Below are 23,993 nucleotides of genomic sequence, written 5' to 3' on the forward strand. Positions count from 1 at the left end.
GTTGGGGAATATTTTAGTTTTTTCTTGCCTCAGTGATTTACCGGATGTCAGAAAAAGTCAATAATTGCATTTCTTGTGGGAAACAGATACCGCATAGAGATTATCATACTTTGTGTATTCCTTGCTTAGGGCCTGAGCACGACATTGTTGGCTGTCGCTCTTGTGCTAGATTCAATAAACGCACTATAAAGAGAAGGTTGGATTGTGCCAGGTTAGTCTTTGGGAAGGGGTGCAATTATAAAATGCCGTCGGATGCTCCGACGCCCGCTTCTTCAAAGAAGCGCAAGGACAAAGCAGTTAAGCCTAGGCTAGAAGAACCGTCTGTACCGGACGCCGGCTCTTTAGAGGTGTCGGTGGAGCCGGTGGCTCCACCGGAGGTTCCTTTGTGTTCCCAGGGTGAGACTTTATTATTGCAAGATGTGGCCTCTCAGGAGGCAGGTCAGGCTGAGGGGGCTTCTCAGGTTACTATACTCCCCTCCCTTCCTAGGGTGGCTAGGCCCTCTCCTTCTGTTTCAAAGGCTTCTCCCAGGGGCAGGCCAGGTTCAGTTTCGATTGGTGTCACCCCTAGTTCTTCTGGAACTGTGCCCAAGAAGCATATGCTTAAAATGGCAGAAGATTTGATTACTTTGATTAGGGGTTCTATGCCCCCTCCTGATAAGAGACCTAGGGTGGAGCCTGAGCTAGGGAGTTTTGAGCAGGCTTCAGATGTTTCAGAGTCTTCGGCTGAAGACTTGCAGGAGTATTCTCCTTATTCTGATTCTGATGTGGATGATTCTACTCCTTCTGCTTCTCCTCCTGAGGATTTTTCTTTTTCAGAAATGCTTCTCCTCCTGAGGATTTTTCTTTTTCAGAAACTCTTCATTCCATGAGGGAGCATTTTAAGTGGGAAGGTCAGGACTTCTCTGATTCCAGGAAAAGGCTTAGGGAATTTTTGTTTTTACCCCAGCATAGGCCTTTGGCTATACCTCCTGTTTTGGATGTAGTGGAAGATGTTTTTACAGAGGCTTCTCTTAATCCTGATTCTTTGCCTCCTGCTCCTGTTAAACCGGATAGGTATTACAGGGTGCCTGAAGCTCATAAGTTTCTTTTTAAGAGTCCTAGGGCAGACCCAGAAACTGTTAGCCAGGGGCCTAAAGGTGTTAAGGCTTCTGTTGTAAAGAATCCGGTTCCTGCAGACAAAGAAGCCAGGGCCTTGGATAGATGGGGAAAGAAAGTTTATACTTCTTCCACTCTTGCTATGAGGGCTTTGAATTGCCAGTTTCACATGTTGAAATACCAAAACTATCTCCTTTCACAATTGAAGGCTAAGGTTGATGCTCTGGCAGAAGGTATTGATTGTAAAGAGTTGCAAGATTTAGTACATGTTTCTGAACAGGTGGGTAAGCATTCTTTGCAATGTGGTTTTGATGCTGTACAGGCCTCGTCTAGGGTGGCTGCCACTGGGTCAGTTCTTCGCAGGCACGCCTGGCTGAGGGATCAGAATTTGTCTGACCATGTTAAAACAAGGATTTTAGATGCTCCTTTGCAATCTGACGTATTGTTTGGTTCTCCTGTTGAGGCAGTTTTAAAGAAAATGGAAGACAAGGCTAAGTCTATGCAGACTGTTAAAGATTTTTGCAGGTCCAGCCTCCAAAGTTTAGTAGAAATTGGCCTACTAAGGGGTGGACGTATCCTTCTTATGATTCCCAGTCTAGGGGTAGATCTAGACGTGGTAGGGGCAGAGCTCAGGGCTCTTTCAGGCCTAGAACAGGGAGTTCTCCTGCACAGTCTTCGGGTGAGGGCAGGGGTCAGTCCTTTCGTAAACAGACCCAATGACCTACCTTTTCAGCTGCCAGAGCCTTCTCGTCTGGCAGCACCTTTGGGAGGAAGGTTGGCACTTTTCAAAGAAAATTGGAGTTTAATTACCCAAGACAGATGGGTATTGGATATCATACACCACGGCTACAGGTTTTATTTCCAATTCTAGTGTGGCTTTAAACCAAACTATTCATTTGCCTACTTTTTATGCAAATCCCCAAAATAAAGGGGAAAAGATTTTGCACACTTTAGATGTACACAGGCAGTTGCGTTATTATTTGGACAGGACTAAAGGGTTCAGGCAGTCTCAGCAGTTGTTTGTTTCTTTTGCTTTGAGTTCTCAGGGCAAGCCTGTGTCAAAACAAACTATTTCTAAGTGGATTGGGTTTTGCATTGCTTTCTGTTATTCCCATCATGGCAAGGAGGTTCCAGCTGGGATTAGGCCTCATTCCACTAGGGCTACTGCCACTTCAACAGCTTTTTGAGGGAGTGGCAACCAAGGATATTTTGGAGGCAGCTACTTGGAGTTCAGTGCATACTTTCTCTAGGCATTATCACCTGCCACTTTACTCTAAATCCAGGGCTGGTTTTGCCACTGCTGTTTTGCAGGGCATTTTGGCAGCTCCTGCTTCCTTGTAGTTAGCCATCCTCCCTTACCTCTGCTTTGGGATTCTACCCAAGTGTAAGGACTGCAGCAATGTGAGATGAAGAACATAGTACAGTTTTGTACCTACCATAAATGTAGATGTTCTAAGATCCACATTGCTGCAGTCCAATTACCTCCCTCCTTCCCTCTGTAGTTAGAGGTGGTTGTGTGGGTTGGGTTGTACATATTGTGTATATTGTATATATTGTACATATAATTAGTGCAAGGGTGGTTGGTTGGTTGTTTGCTGTCTTTTGGTTTTGACCTTTATTTGTAGGGTCTTCTGACATCTGGGGCAAGAAAAGACTGAGGATATGACGTCGGTCATGCGCATTTGTACCCTGACGTCCTGATGTCAGTCAAATGCGCCTTGACCGACGTCAGCCTTATACTTTGATATTCGGGCCGACCGAGGACAGCGGACTACCCAAGTGTAAGGACTGCAGCAATGTGGATCTTCGAACATCTACATTTATGGTAGGTACAAAACTGTACTTTTTATTGTTATGGGCTTTATTTGCCTTTTCCAAGGAAATTTTACACTGCTAGAGTGAAATATGCTAAAGTGTTGAATTTAGCTTCACCTTAATCAGTATAAGGCCTGAGGGTGGGGGTAGGGGTAGGGGTGGGTGTGCCCTTCCCACAGATTCCACACTACAGTACAGAACACATTGATGCGTAAGTGAGGGAGCAAGATATTTCAGCAGTTTGATGATTTTTGGAACTTGCTTTAGTTAAGTTGTAACTGAAAGTATTTCTTCTTTTGTGTTTTTCCAAAGACTGGAGTGAAATGCAACTGTAGAAGTTCCCTTGATTGTGATTTTGCCTTAAATTCTGCAGCAGAAATTGTTGGGGATACTGTGCGCTCATTTCATTGGGAGAAAGAAAGATTAAAATAATTAGGATTGTTTGGTGGTTGAACAGGCTAAACAAGCTACTATTTGTTTATGGTCTGCTGCATTTAGTGTTTGGCAACATAAGCAATGGCACTATATTTCCCAGTTTTACATTTGTACTTTATAGTCTTTAAACCAGAAAATAAGGCTGCTAACAGGAGATAAGTCTAGGTTTACAAGTTTAGGATTACTAAAATGCAGGCTTCCAGAATTTAGAAGGACAAATGGAAAATAAAGCAGCTAACAAGAGATGTGCTGGTATGCAAGTTTGGGATTACAGAGATTGAGGTATCTAGATTTCAGAAGGACAGGTAGAACGGTCTCAGTTCCCATTCTTTATTCTACAACATACAGTCTGTAAATGTGACATTTAAGTACTTTAAAAGAAACAGCTTGAATTTTAACACACATGAAAAATAAACAGGCAATGACCCAACTCTTTTCACAAGCAGAACAATGCTACCAGAACTTGACAGAGATTTGGGATGCGTGGCTAGGCTTTAAAAGGCCCTTGTGGTTGTTAGCCTAGTACACAACTATGAACCTGTGAGCTGTCTCATTATTAACAATTGACTAGACTAGCCAGCTACAGCAGAAAAGATTAGATGTATGCTAATATATATATATATATATATATATACTAGAGATTAGCCGAAGAAAAAAAATGTAACCAGATGGCAGGACATTCGAAACTTGCTGTAATTATGCCATTCATAAAGCAAAGTTAGGTGCAATAACGGAATTCTAGACCAAAAATCCAGTAGAAACTTGCTAATATATTTACAAGACATTAACAGTGGAAAGACGAAAGATAACACTTAACCAGATTTTAACACAGTAGACACTTATTTTTGATTTTCTAGTACAAGGTAGAACTGGAATGAAATAGTAAGACAGGTACTGTTTAGAAATTCAGAAAGTGCAATACATCTTACTGTGGAATGAAGTAGCTGGAGGGTGTTGGTTTCCCTTGAGTCATGGGGTAGAAAAGTGATTTTGAGGGGATGGCCACTCCGGTACTTCAGCTGAATGCAGTTACTCCCCACGCAAATTATATTTCTTGAGCTTGCGGGCTGAAGATTTGAAGAAAAACTTTGTGAGAAAATTCAGAATGGTTTGTATCCCTGTTTACATGTACACTAGTTGGGGATGGGCTTCTCAAAAATCATCTGTTATGGTAAGCGCTCATATGTTATTTTCTAAAGTTGTGCTTTTTTTTTTTTGTTAGGCTGAATTCTGAAAAATGTTTCACATTCCAAATGTTTGTTTTCATAATTTTCAGCATGTACGAGGAAGTGTAAATCTGTTGAATGATGAAATTGGACACAATTTTGTGCACATATGACAGAATAATGCTCAGTGGCTAGAACTACAAATGAATGTGCATTACAATTCATGGGGGCTGTTTGATATCCTTTTGTATCCCTTACATGTCTTACCAGTATCTTGGCTAATCAGGATCACTTTTAGGGACTTCCAGAAAACTTAAGGATTGCAGTCATTCTCTAAACAATGCAGTTTAGATTTGCAGTCCACAGGTTGAGGGTCTTCTGCTTTATGTGTCCTGCAAGATCTGTAAACCACCCTCACACGTTTTGTGATAATATGACTGGAACAGGCAGACTAGATTTATGTATTGTTGTATTAATGATATATAGCATGAGCATAAGAGTATTTCTCCATCCATAGGAGTGAACAAATGCACACACATTTCATCCACATTTGCCATTGCCCCAAAGAAAAGTTAATAACTGGCAAAGCTCTCCTACCATTACTGACCAGACTTTAGAGTCGTGTCTTGGGAATCTCAGATGATTGAACTTCATACATTTTGCCTTCCATAATTTAAATTGTATTTCTGTGACCAGTCTAACAGTACTCCGTAAGTCTATTGAAAAACCTCCAGAAGAAGCCGTATTGATGGGCTGAGTGATTTATTTTCACAATAGGCCATTAAGATCTGAAAGTTCATTTCAAATTTCTTGAATTTATTTTGAGTGGTTACTTAATTTGTGCATTGTAGTTGATTTTTCACATGCTTTTTATCACATCATTTTAGCCTGTCCATCTGAGCTGTGTGTACTGATGATCATTGGTTTTGCATGGCACCTTCCTACTTCCTTTTATATTTTCTGGTAATCTAAACATTTGCCTTTTTTTAGTGTACTGGAGTGTATGGGAACTTCATTGAGTTCAGAATCTTTACAGGGAAGAGTGAAATAGAGCATTGAATTAAAGTTGAGTGGAAATGTTTATTGTATGAAGCTGACAAAATGAGTTCTTTGGTACAGTTTGGCTGGGTCTAAATATACAGATCGTTTTCATTCTTCCTTGCAAATGGGTCTAGGATCCGATCCTCAGATCTGACTCGGCCACATACACAAGACTTTGGATCCAGTTCTTGAGCTCCTCCCTCTTATCAGTAATGCTGTACTCTGTCCCGAACTCCCCAGATTTTGTTTTGCGCCATTGTGGAAAGATGGATGATCCAACTAAAGCAGTAAGGCGTGTTTATGTAATTTCTCTCAGATTTCTCAGTACTGTCCCTTTTCTAATTTCTGTTAATGTTATTGACATCTTTCCTTCATCCCCCCAGCTGTTGCAGGTGTCAAGGTGTGACGCCCGTGCACTGGCCCAGCTATCAAGGAGCCTCAATCCTCACCACTAGCACCAGTGAGGGGCATGCACATTGGGAAGGATAAGAAGAACACACAGAGTAAAGTAAAATCTCTCTTAAGAGCACACAGAGATCACACTCAGTCTGGGGCTGGTTTCTCCCTTACTCTCCAGTTCCCCAATAAGACCCCCCACTGGCAAAGCTGTAGGGTACAGGTCCCAGCCTAGTGGTCAAGCTAAAATCTCCATCACCCTCACTGTCCAACCATTGCTTCGTGTCCCTACCCAAGTAACTGACACACACGCACACGCACACACACACACACACACATTGAGATACAAGTTATATACAAACACACAGACACTCCTGGAGAAGGCTGGCACAGGTTCTCCAGCTAGAGCCCCCTTCTCTGCCCAGGATCTAAGGTAGAAATCACTGTCACCAACACTAATATCAGCTATTAATAAGGCCCTTACCAAAGGGTGTCCAATTTTACTGTGCAATATTATTATTATCCTATTAGTAAGTATGACGAACAGCAAGGCTTATTGGAGTGGCTTGGACAGTATCACTATATACATGCAGTGTACTCTACAGCTTAAATTATCTCTACACAAAACGGCCACAGTTATTATTAAAAATATTTAATAATAATAAATAAAAACACAAGACAAATCTCAGTTCAACACAGTGCTAGTCAAGAGTTCAGAGATCACAGGACAGTGCTTAAAATAATACTGTAGAATAGTGTCACATAAATATAGAAAACAGCTAGTCTAATCCTACTATTTTCTATCTATTTCTAAGAAAAATACTAAAGTCTAAGAGCCTTCTTAACATACATACAGAGCAAAGGCATAGTACTGGTGAGTAGATGTGTTCAGGTTCAGATAAAATCGAAAATGCTCTAATTCTGAGAAATTCTTAAATTGATAGTACATCACTGTTGACTCATTTTAGATTACATAATTCTTGACACTTCTCTGGTTTAATTTCCCAGGCTAACAGAAACTCAGAGTTTAATGCATCTTTGTAATGTACCTGCAGGAGCCACAACAATAAAAGATATTATACATGTAAAAAGATATTATACATGTAAAATCTAGCAATTAACTCTGGTCTCAAAACAATAGAAGGAATGTCTTAGCCCAGACATTACGTCTCCAAGTTTGAGATCAGTCAGTCATACAATGCTTGACTTATCAGTTTTCTTCCAGCAGAGTGCACTGTGGTTAGATTTTTTGAGTACTTGCATATTATCGCAACCAGATTTTTGCGGCAATGCTTGTTGCTTCTGTTTAGGTCAAGTAGTAGCAGTAAAGTGTTATGAAGGTTAGACACGTCTTCTGTAATGTTTTAGTAGTTTTACGAAGGTTTATCATTGAAACAACTGAAAAAACTGAAGTCGGAAAAGTAAGGTTTGAAAAATAGGTTTCCCCTTTTACCACCAGCATCTCGTGTCAGTTTAAGCAAGTCCCATTCCACTTTCAAGGCGTTCCTTTGACATGCTGCCGGTCGGAGAAGGAAAGAGATCTGTTTTCAAAACCTTTATTATTCTTTTCACAGCCGATTCAGTGGTAAACATACCCTTAGACTACAAAAGCACTACAGAAAATAATAGCAAGCACCTAATCTGCTGTTTAAACTCTGCTTGTGCGCAATATCATCTGCTTAACTGCCACACTCCTTTTAGAACCAACAAACATACACACGTAACTACTGCGATCACAGAAATCCAGGCTTGATGTGTTTAAAGGACGCTTCCCACAAATCTTAAAAATTATAAGTCCTAACATTTTTTAAAACCACCACCGATATCCCGGCAGACTTTCTGACAGTGTACCCTTTCATATTATACTTCAGTGATGCCGTTTCAGTAGAAATCAACAAAGTTAAAAGCCGACGCAAAATCAGGTCTATATTAGATGAAAAAAAGTTTATCTTACCGAATGCTGACATTATCGAAAATCCCGGAACTTGAAACTGCAATTGTGGGGGGCTGCTCCATATATATTCCAACTCCAAGATCGCACTACAGTGAGGAAAGGGCAAATATTCCCATCTTCACTGTACTGTGGTCTCACAATTCCGGTTTCAGGTTCTAGGATTTTCACTCATGTTAGCGTTCGGTAAGAAACTTTCGTTTATCTAATATAGACCCCACAAAATCTGGTTGCGATAATACGCAAGTACCCATTTTTGAAGCTCAGTACAACATATAGTTTAATAATAACATATAGTTCTCTCTTACATTTGTAAAACCAGCCTGTGGATTATATTAATATTTGCAAATCACATAGAATTATTTTATTTACAAGAGTCTATCTGACTGGGCCGGCAGCCTTTCAGTTTTTCACACAGGGTATTCTATTTTTGTGTCCCTTGCCATTTGTTTCTGTCTCTTTGTACCATTTGTGGTACTTTTCCTCTTTCTTGTCTTATTGCAATTTTTTTCCCTATAGATATATATCTATATCTATCCATATATTTCTTTATACAGTCGGGGGGAGGGAAGTTTGTGTTTTACTGTCTGGTTAACCCTTTTACCTTCAGGTTAAAATAGTTGTTTTTTTTCCCCTTCTCTCTTTAGGGTTTACTGTATTTCTGCTAACTAATATGTCTGAGAAGCCTGAGAAACCTACAGGTTTTAAGAAGTGCACTTCTTGTGGGCATAAGATCCATAACTCTGCCCACAAGAAGTGCCTGTATTGTCTGGGAGATGCTTATCTTGACTCCCCATGATTTGTTTGCTCCACCATCAATCATAGGATACTCTCTGATTGTTATAATAAATTAATCTTGAAAGGCTTACTACCAGCTTCTATTGGGACTCAAACCCCCTCCAAAGCATTGCAAGCTGCCTCGGAGCCAAGGAAAAGGCTCCTGCCTAAATCTCTGAGCGCTTCCTGGGAACCTTCAGAAAAATTATGGAAGGTCTGATCCGACCTCTTCAGATCCAAAATCTGTTGGGACATCACTCCTTGCCTCCACCTGGCTCAGCCCATACTGTGAGCTCTCTTTACCATCCCCCCTCCTTCTTGGATCCTAAATCTTCAAATCTGACCAGTAGAGGGTGAACGCCAGAGTTTGTTTTAAAGCCTGTCTCTCTGGCCCTGCTGTCACAAGTATTCCAGATACCGAGGAAGCATTCCAGGCCAGCATCCACGACATCATTCAGATCTTCAAGGAGTCTGACATAGGCAAATGTGGACAGGATGATGCAGAGATTTCTCAGGGCTCTGATTCAGATGGGGGTCCTGTCAGCTCCATCCCCTCTTGGACCCATGAGTACACCTGCACAGCCAATACTGTAGTCTCTGATCCAGCCTGTGGGTTCAGAGTCCCAGGATATGAGATCCCTGAGAAGTTCAGCATCTGATCCAAGGAAGCTTCCCTCCTCGACTCTGATGGACTGTGTCCCTGACCAATTTTGCTCCAATTCCCTCAGACCAGAGCAGATCTTTGATCCATAACTTCTGCGCTGGGTCTGAAGGGTTGGGTTCAGCTCCAACTTTGTTGGATCTATCCCTTCACCTCAAAGCGTCAGTCTTGGACAGCTTGGATCTGATTCTTCTTGTAAAGCTGTGATCGGGAGACGGCCCTGACCCTCCTGTCTTCAGTAGCTTCAGTTTCGAAGAAGGGGGGGGGTTCCCCAGGTCCATCAGCCTTCCAGGTGGTAGAAAAGGCTTTCCCTTTGCACAGACAGCCATCCTCTCTCACCTTGGGTCCTACCCAATGCCCTTCATTGGGTCCAATCTCTGAGCCCATCATACCTGCTCGTCAGAGTCCGACAGTTCCGGAAAGCCTTCACACATGTTCCCCAGAGGGATTTCTCCCTTCTTATGATACCTGTCCCAAACACTCCATGGAAGAGGTCCTTCTGAAGAGAAAGTGTATGAGGAGGCACACAGACTCGCCTATGGAGTGTTTCATGGAAGACACTGATTTTGATGAGTGAGAAGCATCATCCTGGTTGCCACTTGATGACATCTCTTTTGGAGACATACTTGGAGACGTACTTGAACTCCTCAAACAAAAGGGTGGATGGTCTTCCCAATCTCCTTTTCCTGAGGAATCAAAGTTCCTGCAAGGTTTTGGTGCTCAACCATCCACATCTTGGGTGACCTCCTCAGTGGACAAACTTATTGACCTTGTTTCCCACCAGGCTTGGAAGGACCCAGACACTGTCATGCCCATCCCCAAGCGCCTGGACAAGTTTTTAGTTCCCCCTTCTGATAGACCCCACTGGGCCAAGGGGATCTTGGTAGATGCCATTGTTGTGGCAGCCACAAAAAGGAGCTAGCTGAGCAAAGCTCTTCTATCCATTTACTGAACAGGGAGTCCAGATTCAGGAAGCGTGTGCATGCCTCAGCTACATTTGTGCTGAGGCTGTTGAACTACCTGGCACACTTCACTCGTTTGCAAAGAGACTTTGAGGGAACTTTCAAACTCTGAGTCCACGTCTACAGAGGATCTTGAGACAGTATTTCTACAACTTGCCACTCTTCTGTCCATTTCTAATGCCTTCATGAGGTTGATCTCCTATGCAGTGGGGAGTGCCACACGAGCTGCTGGTTCAGGCATAACTGTTATTAGACATGCCTGGATGAAGCCATGTGACTTTGCGGAACCCTTTAGGGCATCATTTGTTAATGCCCCCTTTGATGGCTCTTTGTTTGGGCCATCCATTAAAGATGCGCTCACCCACAGTGAACAGGAAGAAATATTTACCATAGGAATCAAGTTTTCTACTCCTCAACGTACATTTTCTAGAAACCAACAGGGTGGTAAGAAAATGTGGTTCTGGAAATCTCTGAACTTTTCCAGGATTCACGTGGCGGCACTTCCTCCAGAGGCAGAGGAGGAGGTTTCAATGAACGACATCACCCCAGAGGCAGATGAGATTCGCAGAATCAGGGTATCATAGACTCCTCCTTTGATAGGGCCTGTCAGTGCTCCTGAAGCATTACCTGACTGTCCATCTCTGGAGGCAGTCGGGGGTCATTTTTCCTTGCACCCATATACCTGGTAAAATATTGCAAGAAATTCATGGGTGCTAAGAATCCTATCCAGAAGTTGTTGTATACCATTTTCCCTTCCTCCTCCTGTCCAAAGGAAGAAACCTCCCAACATTCCATCCAATCAGAGGCTCAGAAAATTTGAAAGCTGCTACAAAAGAGAGTCATCCAGGAGGTCCCATCTGAAGAGATAGGATTTGGAACTTACTCCCACTTCCTTTTAGTGCCAAAGAAAATAAGGAACATAAGAGCCATTTTGGATCTAAGCAACTTGAACCAGTATGTAAAGAAGATGAAGTTCCGAATGGTTATGGTTCAGTCCGTCCTGCCTCTTCTGCACAAGGACCACTGGATGTGCTGTGTAGATCTCCAGGATGCGTACTATCACATCAAAGTAGACAGGTGATCCAGGAGATATCTACACTTTTTTTGGCTGGGAGCCAATCATTGCCAATTCAGAGTACCGCCCTTTGGTCTCATTATAACCCCTAAGTTGTTCACCAAATGTATGGCAGTAGTGGCAGCTCACTTGAGACTCAACAGATACTAGATGTTTCCATATCTCGACGATTGGCTCCTCACTACTCCATCAAAACATCAACTTCTACAAGCCAGGCATTACTTGCTACAGATCTCCAATACCTTAGGCATCTCAATAAACCATGCCAAATTGAACCTAGTCCTTGTACAGACTCTGGAATTTATATTTCGATCCATATGCATGTGTAAATACCTTTAGGAAGCTGTCCAAGGGTTTGCACAAGTGTATAAATACTGAGCATGTACAAGTCAGACTGCCATTTTATAGTCAGCTGTTGAGATGTGAACATGTACATATGTAAGCTCTGTTTGTTCATATTTAGAGAAGCTGCTATGCATCTTGATGCGTTTCTGTATATTAAGCATCTGAATTAAATCCCAAGCCATCTTATTGTTTTTAATAGAGACGAATGAGCAACATGGTGTCAGAACCGGGATTTCTAAAAGGCCATGAAGTCAGAACTGGCACTTCTAAAAGGACATGGGCCAGAATGTGAGCCAGAAGCAAAATCGAGCAGCACTGTTAATATACAACAGCAAATCATTCCCACAATGTGCAAGCTTCTCAAATCAGGTCAGAAATTATTTTTCAGGTACTAAAACTTGCTCAGCAATATTTTCTTTCATGTAATATGAAACGAGGCATACAGAAGAGTTTAAACAATATTTGCACAAACCGGTATGTATGATATTGATAAAATTATTCAAATTACTACGGAAAATGTTTGAAATAAAGTTCAAATTGCCTAAAACAAATACAATAAGGGGAAATGACTACATTTTTGCAAAGCAATTCAAGTTTTCAGAAGTATATGAAGTGTCCACACATTTGTGCAGTGTTATGGTAAAGTTATTTCACAAAGTACAGCTATTACAAGGAATATTTCGCAAAGTGTGGCCATTACGGAGCATGTCTCGCAAAGTCAAGCATTTCAAAGTGTTTTGTGCATTCAAATGTTGTTACAAGCTCACAGTACTGTCTGTTCATGTATAATTACAAGGGCCATATTTTCAGTGTGTTTGTGTATACTTTGTGGGCATGGCAGACAGATTTCAAAAGCCCAGTGCATTTGTGTTTGACAGTAATATTGCTGAGCACTGGAGTGTGTTTGAGCAAGAGTATGACATTTTCTTACAAGTTGCATTTTCTGGTAAAGATGATCGCACAAAGGCATTTATTCTACTTAATTTAGCTGGATCAGAAGCTATAGAAAGGGAATGTTCATTTGTGTATGCACCTGCTATTTATGCTGGAGAGGGGGAAACCATCATACTGTTGTACCAGACGAGTCAAGAGAGGACCCTGAGTGCCTAAAACATAAATTTATAGAAATATGCAACCCCATACAAATGTCAGTATGGAGAGGCACTTATTTTCCATAAGGGATCAGAAGCCAGGTGAAACGTTTGCTGCATATACAACTTACTTGAGAAATAAAGCTAAAACATGCAGATTTGGTTGCTTAAGAGATGAGTTGATAAAGGACAGACTTGTGTGTGGCATAAAAAATGATGCTGTAAGAAGGATTTTGCTTTGTGATAGTGATTTAACTTTGAGTAAGGCCATTGAGATTTGTCAGATATACAAGCTTACAGAGAAGCACATAAATATGCTTACAAATCAGAACAACTTTAACAAGGCACAGTGATAAATAAAGCTCATGTTGATAGTATACAGCATGTGGTTAAAAGAAACGGACCCTAGCACAGGGTTTACCAGGGAAGGTTGCAAGGCTCCCCAGAACTTTCTAGCACATTCCAGAAGCTGTGCAGTCTCTGAAGTGTAAGAGTAAGTCAGCAAACTCAAAGCATGGGCCCCAGTCAAATTTCATTACCAAGTATCGTAATTGTGAAGGTAATCATGAATGTAAAAGGGAGAAATGTTTATAGCTTTTGGTCAACAATGCCACAAATGTAGTAAATGGAATAATTTCAAAAGATTTTGTAAATCAAAAGGCCCAAGAACATTCATTAAAAGGGAACACTTTAAGAAACAAGTTGATCGGTTAGAAAGTGATAACCCCAGTCTTTATGTTGATGGTGTGTCATGAAACAGTTAATGCAGTAGATTTATGGGCCAAGAAAGAAGTATATTGTACTGTTTGGATAAATGGCAAACCCATAGAGCTCAAAGTTGATGCAGGCTCCAAGTGCAATGTTATGTCTGCAGAAACATTTGCTAGAGTATGTAAAAGTGAAAGGCTTGATTTGGCAAGGTGTGCGAGACTTGTTGCTTATGGAGGTGAAGAAATTCAGACCAAATGCTCAGTAGTGCTTTCATGTTACCAAGCTGTGAAAAGCTATGACTTCTTATTTTATGTGGTTAAGAGGCACGTCCAGTCATTATTAGGGCTTAGAGACTCTCTGAAAATGTGACTACTTTCATTTAATAAGGAAGTTCACCATGTTAGCTTAAAAGACCACTACTCTAATTTTGCCCAGTACATTTTTTCTACCTATGCTGATCTTTTCCAAGACAAGCTAGGCAAACGTCCAGCCCGTGTACTCCATGAAGTTAGACCCAGAGGTCAGGCCAACATCTAAAGTTCCAATAACCATGCAGGACAATGTCAAGGCCAAGTTAGACAAAATGGTACGACAAGGTCTGATTTATTCAGTTGAAACTCCGACTGAATGAGTATCTTCCATGGTGTTAGCTCATGAGAAAAGCTCAGATGACATCAGATTATGTATTGACCCATGAGATTTGAACAAAGCACTAAAAAGATCCCATCACCCAATGCGCACAGTCAAAGAAGTCACAGCAAACGCTGCTATTTTTTATGTCTTAAATGCAAAGAGTTCATTTTGGCAAATTCAGCTTAACAAGAAATCCTCATTGCTTATTACTTTTAGTGCTCCATTTGGCAGGTACAGGTTTTTGAGACTGAGTTTTGGGATAAATTCTGCAAGTGAAGTCTGTCAATGAGCAAGGGAGCATATTTTTTCTGGGTATCCTTGTACTACCATAGTAGATGACATACTGGTGGGAGGTCGTGATGAAGCAGAGCTTGACAGAAACCTCAGAAAAGTTCCAGAAAGGGCACGTCAAGTGAACCTTAAGCTCAAGCCACACAAGTGCAAATTCAGGCTTCGAGAAGTTTCTTTTGTTGGTCACTTATTTATGAGTACAGGCCTACGACCAGACCCTTCAAAGCAAACAGCCATTCTCGAGATGCCAGCTCTAGACAATGTTCAAGCCCTGCAACGTTTTGTTGGCATGGTTAACTACCTTGACAAGATCATTCCTGACTTGAGCCAACTTTCAGCACCAATCAGGGAGCTGACACAGATGCATCTTGGTCTTGGTTAGAGCAACACCAGAGAGCATTTGATGTCCTGAAACAGAGAATTGCTAGCCCTGCAATGCTCTGATGTTATGATGTTCACAAACCAGTAATACTTTCCTGTGATGCTTCGAAATTTAGACTTGGTATGGTGATTCTACAAGAGGATCAACGTGTTGCCTATTCATCGAGAACTCTTATCCAAGCTGAACAGCAATAAGCCTAGATTGAAAAAGAGCTTTTGGCAATTGTGTTTGCATGTTCCAAGTTCCATGATTATGTTTATGACAGACTTATCCGGATTGAAACCGATCAGACATTAGTAACAATCCTGGGAAAGCCAATGCATTCATCGCCAGCCTGACCACAACATATGATGCTAAGATTGCAAAAGTATAATTTCAGTCTTGTCTACAAGAAAGGCAGACATCTTTATCTTGCTGATACATTGTCCAGATCACCCAGAAATACCACTGAACAGACTGAAAATCCAAATTTTCATTCTCTTGATGATTTTGAAGTCATGGAAGTGTGTAATTTTTCTTCAACACATCTTGATAAGCTAAGAGATCACACCGCTACAGACCCATTTTACAAAGGCTCAACCACTTTATCAACCAAGGATGGCCGTCAAAGCAATCTAGTTTACCTAAAGAACTGCAACCTTATTTTCCTTAGAGATGAGATTTTGGCTGATAAAAGGCATCATTATGAATGGTCTAAATGTTATTGTTCCAACATCTTTGCAGCCTGAGTACATTACTATTTTGCATCATGGGCATTCAGCAACCAAATCTACCAAAAGAAGAGCAAGAGAACTAGTATTTTGGCCTTCTATGTCACAAGACCTTGAGAGATCACGTCTATCTTGTTCTGTGTGTGATAGTACAAAGCCACATCAACAGAAAGGGCTACTTCAGCTTAACCAGATTCCGACTATCTTGGTCATCTCTGGCTACCGACATTTTCGAGTTTAATGGTCAACATTATTTAGTGTTAGTAGACTCTTACTCCAATTGGTTCGAGATTGACCTACTTCCCAGCCTAGCATCTAGTACTATCATTACTAAGATGAAGCGTCATTTTGCAGCTCATGGATCACCACACAGTTATTTCTGGCAATGGCACGCAGTTTACAAGCCATCAGTTCAAAAGATTTGCTGAAGAATGGGACTTTACTCATGTTACGAGTAGTCCAGAATACCCATACTCAAGTGGTTTAGCAGAACGTGGCGTGCAAAGTGCAGAACAGTTACTGAGAAGTCAAAGCGAGATAATAGTGATGTTTTCATGAATCTCTTAAATCTCAGAAATGTTCCTCAAGGCAAACATCTTGGTTCACCTTCTCAGAGACTTCTGTCGAGACAAACCAGAACCACATCACCAATCAATAGTCATTTGTTGGTTCCATGTGTCAAAAACAACAGATCAGTAAAAGCCAGTCTATTAAAGAAACACCTAACCCAGAAGTCCTACTATGATAAGATCAGCAGACTGCTCAAGCCATTACAAAAAGGAGAGATGGTAAGGATGCAAACATCCAAAGGTTATGATCGGCTTGGTGTTGTAAAAAATATTGGTCCAGAGATGAGATCGTACATTGTAGAATTGGAAGGATGAATCTGAGACATTTAAGACCAATGTCTGAGCCTACACCACAGCAAGTAGCCTGTGAGAAAGACTCTATCTCATAGTGAGTTATCCAGTGTCCCAATTCGAAAGGAAGTTCCAGAAGACATTCCTTTTCCTGTGATGAATCCAGTGATTCTAGACCCAAGATGTGCACTACAGACTGTACCTGTTGCTAAGCAGTCTTAACCATTATGCTACAAAATATGGTCAAATTTCTAAACCTTGCAGTAGATATGAAGCAACTTGGACATGAACATTGTGTTTTGCTTCCAATGTATATAGTAATGCATGCCTAGCTCTAACATTATTTTGCATAAAGGGCAATCTTTTAAGAGGGAGGATGTAGATCCATATGCAGAGGCAGTTGGAACTAAGGATGGGTGGCACGATGCCGGAGTAATCCTATGGGCTAGGCTTGTAAAGGCTACAGGGCCATTAGCTTAGTACACACCTATGAACCTGTGTGTGTATACCTTTTAAGAAGCTGTCCAAGGGTTTGCACAAGTGTGTAAGTACTGAGCACGTGCAAGTCAGACTGCCATTTTATAGTTAGCTGTTGAATTGTGATGTACATATGTAAGCTCTCTGTTAGTTCGTTCATATTTAGAGATGCTGCTATCCATCCTGATGTTTTTCTGTATATTAAAGCATCTAACTGAAAGCCCAAACCTTCTTATTTGTAACAGAGATGAACAAGATACATTATAGGAACTCAGTTGAATACTATAACTCAGGTGGCACCCTTGCCTCTTCATCGCATCACATCAAGAGACTAGGTATGAGCCATACTGTCTCATCCATCTCCTCCAGCAAAGCTGCTACTACAAGCTCTGGGGTCGCTGTCAGCTGCCATTCTTCTAGTTCCTCTAGCAAGATTCTTTGTGAATCTTTCAGTGGACCTTGGTGGTATAGTGGTCCATACTTTACCAGCCCCTTTTCTTTGTCCTTTCCCGTAAGACTCACTCCAGTTTGCAAACATCATGTTCACTCGTAGATTCAGTCCAATTGGGCAGGCTGTTCTGCCTTCCTTCCCCAGTCACCACAATGACCACGGACACTTCCCAGTTAGGGTGAGGGGCATTACCTGGCAAATATGGTCCAAGGCACGTGGTTCCCTGCAGAGGATCAAGTTGCATATCAGCGTCTTAGAGATGAGAGCAGTTGTCTTAGTGTTGCAGTATTCTTCCTCTGGTGATTATTACACTTCACAAATACAACATGCCAGTAGTCTGGTACATCAACAAACAAGGAGGAACCCGTTCCTACCTGCTGTGCAGAGTGGCAATGAGTGTGTAGGAATGGGCAATCTCTTCAGATTGCTTTCTCATTGCCACGCACATTCCGGTGAAATTCAGTGCACTGGCAGACAGGCTCAGCCAATCCATTCTGATTCACCACAAGTGGTCCCTCAATCAATCAGTAGCGAATACAATCTTCAGCCGCTGGGACCAGCTTTGCTGCAACCTATTTGCTTCACCCCCTCAACAGCAAGTGCAGCAAGTACTTACTGTGATTCCCTTCTCTGGGGGAGTCACAGAATGATGCTGCGATTCATGATTGCCCCCAGGTCTCCTCTATGCTTACCCTCCTCTTCTTCTGATTCCGAAGTTCTTACAGAACGCAAACAGACTGAAGATCTCAGTCATCCTCATTGTCCCCTTCTGGCCTCGACAGGTATGGTTCCCCTTCCTCCAGTCTCACTTGAAGTATCCTCCATGGAAAATGGAACCTACTCTTATCTCATCCATCGGGCGTTCAACATCCCAATCTCCATGCCCTCAAGCTAACCTCATGGTTTCTCCACTTCCAGTAATAATTAGCTAGTCCAAACTTGCTTCCCAAGTTTGTGACATTATCATGGCCTCCCTCCACCAACAAAGTCTACAGAAGCAAATGGAAAAGATTTTCTATTTGGCTTCCAATTAGAATATTGAGCCCCCCTTTTCAACATCTTCAGCCAGTCTTCTTTTTCTCGCTGCTCTCTTTTAAGGAAGAGGCTAGCTTTTCTACTATTAAACTTCGGTTGGCAGCCATTTCCAGCTTCCACACTGGAAACTAATCCTTTTCTCTGGCATTCTCCAGATTATGTAAAGCCTTCATGAAGGGATTTTTCCTCCTTAGACCTCAAGCAAAGGATGCCTCTCCTCTTTGTAATCTCACTGTGGTCCTTCAGGGTTTAACTCCAAAACCCTTTGAACTGGCAGATAAATGCAGTATGAAGTTTCTTTCTTGGAAAACGGTAATTTTAGTAGCAATCCCTTCATGAGAATTATTTCTGAGCTTCAGGCCATATTGGCTAAGCCTCTTTACATTATTTTTCATAAGGACAGGGTGTCTCTACGGACCAACCTGGACTTTCTTCCTAAGGTGGCTATGGAGATTAACATTAACTAGTCCATACAATTACCAGTTTTCTTTCCAGACTTTACAAGTAAGGGCTAATACATGCTTCACCTTCTTGACAGTCACAAATAGTTAGATTTTTATCTTCACAGAACAAAGCAATGCAAGCTGTTTGTATCTTTTTACACTAACCACTTGGGTCAGGCAGTTTCTAAGATTACTCTGGCCAGATGGATTACTGATTGCATTTTGTAAATTTATTCTCAAAAAGGTGTAGAATTTTCTCGACCCCCTAGAGCTTACTGCACTAGATCTATGGCTACTTCATCTGCTTTTTCATCAAGAATTTCTATTGATATCTGCGCTGCAGCTACTTGGTCAAAGGCTTATACTTTTGTTGCACATTACAAATTAGACATGGTCTCCAGAAGCAGAGCTTCCTTTGGTTTGACAGTGATCTGGCATGTCCTTCCTTAAGGGCCTCCCGAGAACTATGTAGCTGTGGCTCTGACCCATTTGTGAGGAAGAATGGAAAGGACAACATCAGATTTAGAAGTTACCATAACTTGGCATCTGTGTTGTTCATTTTCATTCTTCTTCACCTTCCTTCCTATCCATCCTCCGGCCCTGTCACTCCTAGACGCATCTGTCAGATGGTATTGAAACTAAGTTCCTGATTTGAGCCTCAAGCCCTTTTCTGTTTCTATCTTTATAATAAAGTGGGAAGTTAGGCAGCAAATTAGATCTAAGGAGTTGGGAGCAGAGTAGAGCATTATGGGTAGAGGGAGGAGCTTGAGAATTGGATCTAATGTCTTGTATATGTGGCCGAGTTGGATCAGATCCTAGACCCATTTGTGAGGAAGAATAAAAATGGACAAGACAGATGCCAAGTTATGGTAAGTACATAACTTTCAAATTTATGGATATATCTCTGCTTCTTCCAGTACAGCTGTTTTTTTCTGGTAAGTTTAGTCTGTGGCTCCAGTGATCTGTGGACCTATTGGAAAGGTTAGGTATAGTGCTGTGATTTATCCACATAGGCTAAATGCTTATTTGTCTGCTCACCTGAAGGGTCAGCTGTCCATGATTCAGGCAAGAATCTTCATAATGCATTCCACCATCTCTTTCATTTGTTAATACCAGATTAGATGTGTCCCCATTGTGACCTGCTGTTGAGGGTCTCTCTCTCCACCCTTTTATTGAAGGACATATGGTTGTATGACTGTTTATTTAGGAGGTGGGAGATGAGGTTTTGAACAGTAGAACCTTCGTCTGAATGATATTTGTTTATGTACAGGTATTCACTGACTGAGAAAGGGGTTGAGCTTGCTATGAAACTGGAGAAGGGTGAAGAGGGATTGGATACTGCTGTAGTAGCAAGAGTTCCTTTGGAGACAGTAGACCTTACAGAAGATGAAGAAGATGCTGATAATCAAAGGCTTCCAGCAGTCTCTGGCTCATGGACAAACACCAATAATTCCTCTGGGTAATAACATCCTTTTGGCTCTGTTATATGAAATTTTTTAATACAATGTAATCATGGAGTAAAATGGTGCTGTGAATGGCATAATCTTTCTGAAGGTCATGTACAGTGAAGGATTTGGGGAAAATGTTACTAAAGCGAGTGCCCTTTCATTTCTTTCCTAGAGCTCCTTGTAATGTCCTTCCATGGATATTTGGTTATTTTTTTTTTCTTTTCATGACAAAGTAAGGACTGGACATTGAGTTGCAAAGATCTGCCATTGCAGTACTTTTGTTTCCCAGTGAACAATCTGAAAAGTGTCTGCACTTGATGCTAAATTTTCCTTTCTTCTCTCTGATTTCACACTTGTATTTCATCCTTTGATGGTCATTATACACTCTTGAGCTCTGTTCCTATGAGTGAGGCAGCCCTTAGAATACTCATTGCTTCCACACGAATGGCCTTCAAACTTTCTTGTACTTTTCTCAGACTGGATGTTGAGTATTGGACTTTGACAGTAATGCCACACCCACTAGTGTTCTGTTACAAACTGATTAGGGGCATGTTTTCAGTGCACTATAGCTTGAAATATCGTACCTTTTCCTCCAGACATAATGCTTACTTGCTCTCTTTCCTGTAGTGAGAGCTCGACGAACACTGAACTTGGTGCCTTCGGTAGTGGTGTGAGTCTGCCCATGGAGGACAGCCAGGAATCACAAAGCAGTACTGGCTGTGAAGTAGTTCCCTTCTTGCATCGTCCAGAGTTTATTTTCAAGCCGGGCGAATTTAATATTGTACTTTGCGTGGATTTTATTGAAACAACGGGGTAAGTTCCACTGCATTTATAGGTGCCATGCATATTAAAGCATTCACATGGAACAGTTGTAGAGTTTTTGAGTCTTAGCAGCTTACATGCAGTTAAGAATCCTCAGCATTTCCTGAAATATCAAGTTAGAAAAGTGTAAAGCAATTACATTTGAATATCTTGTAAATCACAAATGATGACAATGCATTTGTAGTGTTTGCTGTTCAGTACCTAGATTATTGTCGCAGTAGCCCAAGCTGTATGGGTCCTACCCCTGAGGACCAGCTAGCTTCACAAAGCTAAAGGGCACCTTCCACAGTGGTTGTTTATCTTGGGTTTAATTGTTTATTATTTATTAACTGGAAGGTGAGCTGCTGTAGGTACCATTTTCATCCATGGCTCAGAAATAAGACACACTTAACAAGAATAAGTTATGAGCAATTGTCTCCAGTATGTATCCATCCAGCCATTCATTTTGCAGTAACCCTCTCCATTCTTTACAGGGTCATAGAGATTCCAAAGCCTATCCCAGCAGCTAGTAGGTGCAAGGCATTGAAACCCATGGACAGAGCATTAGTCTGTTACACAACACATACGTGTGCTGTGCGCACGTATGTGTTGTGTAACACATGCGTGTGCTGTGCGCACATTCAGTCAGTCACTACATGCATAGCTATGGGCAGGTTGAAGAATGCCAGTTCACCTACTGCATGTCTTGGAGAGATGGGAGAAAACTGCATTAGCTGAAGAAAACACATGCAGATGTAGGGGAGGACATGCAGACTCTACACAGAAAGACTACACTCTGACAGTTGAATTTGAGAACTTATTGCTGTGAGGTGACAATGATTTTGTCTGTGCCACTGCATTCTAAGTATTTAAAACGTGTAAACTTAAAAGCAATCTGGTTAATGGAAGATGCTAAGTAGTAAAGTTACAAATTGTGATTTAACTATGAGGACCTTATCTGTAGCAAATAAGGCAGTAAATACCATTAAATAAGAGCAACAAACAAGACATCCTATAAAGTTCAGTGAGGAGGAAGATAAGAGCCTGCTACATTGTATAGCAGGTTTTTGTAAACATTGTGAAGATGAGTTAACTTTATATTCTTCCCTTGGATGTCCTATTAATTTGGCTCTAAATTTCTCAAAAATAGATTTTTTACTGCCTGACGAGATAAGTTATTTCCAAGTGGCTTGGGGCATTCTTCTGGAAAGCTCTCATCTGTTGTCAGCTTGAATGATGGTTTTGTATTCATGCTCTTTGGTTGTGTGAGCTTACGGATATTCTGTGGAGGAGGCAATGCACTTTTATTAGCTAATGGGAGACCATAATCAAGTGTAAATAGCTTGTAACTACAGTTTGATAATAAAAAGGGGCTTCTGTTATACTTGGAAGCCGTGCTGCCTTTTGTTGGGAGAACAAGTGATGTTCTGTGGCTTCAGGCAAAGAAATCTGCAAATCTTAAGTGCAGCTTTTAGCAGATTTGTGTTGTGATGGAATTTTAACACAATTATTGGCAAAATTGTACTGTGTTTTGAAAGTAAAACTCCAATTCCTGCTGCCCTTCTTGACTTGGTTGTAAGGTAGCTGGCATATTTTTAGATAATTAGTTGCACTAGAACTTTATTTACAGTTTTATTTTAAAATTTGAAAGAAAGGGTAGGGTCTAACCAAATACCTAAATATCTGTAAGTATATACCCATCCAATTAGGTTGTTCTGTGGACAAGGAGTTAAGACTAGAGGCCACCTTGCTAGCTGTGCCAGAAAGCTTTAAAGAATGTTTTTCACTGACAATTATAAGCTTGTTAAGTAAAAGAAAGCCATAGTCAGAGCTTTATTGAGTCATCCTGGATTCCATGCCGAAATGTATCAGTGTCTTTGATATGGAGGTATGCAGACCTGGAAGGTCAACAAGTAGTTCTTTGATGGAGTGGAGGGAAATAAATCAAAAGGACAGACCCTTGAGGTACCACCAAAAGAGTTTCTTAGGTGGTGCACAGTGTGAGTGCTGATTCAAAGGAGCATGTTTGATTAATAAGCAGTACCCTTGCAAGTATCCCTTTATCCACATTTGCAAATAATATAAATAGCTGAAATAGTACTCCATCCTTTTGATGTTCATGCTGAGAATGAGAAAGGCCATGTTTTCCATATATTCCACATTTTTCAAATGTACAGTTTTTACCTAAAATTTTGCCTGGTGGCATAACATTTCCGAAAGAATTAAAGTCTTGTGGAACCTGTGGATTTCTTACTTTAGGAGAAGGTATATATGCGTAAAGCCTGTGAACAACCTCCCCGAAGATGTGATAAGGTTTAAAATATATCCAGAATCGTGTATATAATTGGAAAAGTCACTTTCAAAAGAGATGGCTGTATTTCTGCAAGAAATGTACCTTTTTTCTGTCAAGTTCTTTAGGATGTTGGCTACAAAATCGACAGTCTCAGTTTCAAACTTGAAGGTTGACTATAGTTAAGAGAGAAGTATAATATGGGAAGCTGATGCTTAACCTCTTGCCTACAAATTGGAAAGTTAAACTTAAAACAGTGCACCTGCAGAAACTGCAAATAACATTAGGAAAGAAAGTGTTTTTGCCCCCTTTATCCCATATTGGGTGCTTTTTACCCTCACATCCCTTACTTGTATGTGCTATTTCCAGAGTTGCACAACAGTGAGGAAAAGAGAAACAACTTGAAAGTTTAACAAATATTGCTTATACTTGCAATTTTGCAGTACATCTGGATATGTAAAGCCATTCTAAGGCTTTCCTATTTTATAGTGGTGTGATCGGGAGGGTAAACTACAAGAAGTTATTATTCTTTGAATAATAGAAAACTGAAAATGTTACTGTGAGCATCATTTGCCAATATTTTGTAATTCATTATGTTTATACAGGAAGGGGTTTATGTACTAGCCTGCATGCAGCTTGATTTGATTACAT

At 41.1% G+C, this 23,993-nt stretch overlaps 1 protein-coding gene across 1 annotated transcript in view; it reads left to right on the plus strand.

The window, feature by feature from the left end:
• Positions 1-23,993, plus strand: part of MUS81 (MUS81 structure-specific endonuclease subunit) — a 597,219-nt gene that overhangs the window by 353,185 nt on the left and 220,041 nt on the right. Inside the window, exons 8-9 of the mRNA XM_044060324.1 lie at positions 20,074-20,262; positions 20,879-21,064. Coding sequence (XP_043916259.1) covers positions 20,074-20,262; positions 20,879-21,064 — 375 coding nt within the window. The remainder of the gene's footprint in view (positions 1-20,073; positions 20,263-20,878; positions 21,065-23,993) is intronic.

The sequence above is a fragment of the Protopterus annectens genome, chromosome 2.part0 (assembly GCF_019279795.1).
Source record: "Protopterus annectens isolate FY-2018-M chromosome 2.part0, PAN1.0, whole genome shotgun sequence".
NCBI classification, from domain to species: domain Eukaryota; kingdom Metazoa; phylum Chordata; order Ceratodontiformes; family Protopteridae; genus Protopterus; species Protopterus annectens.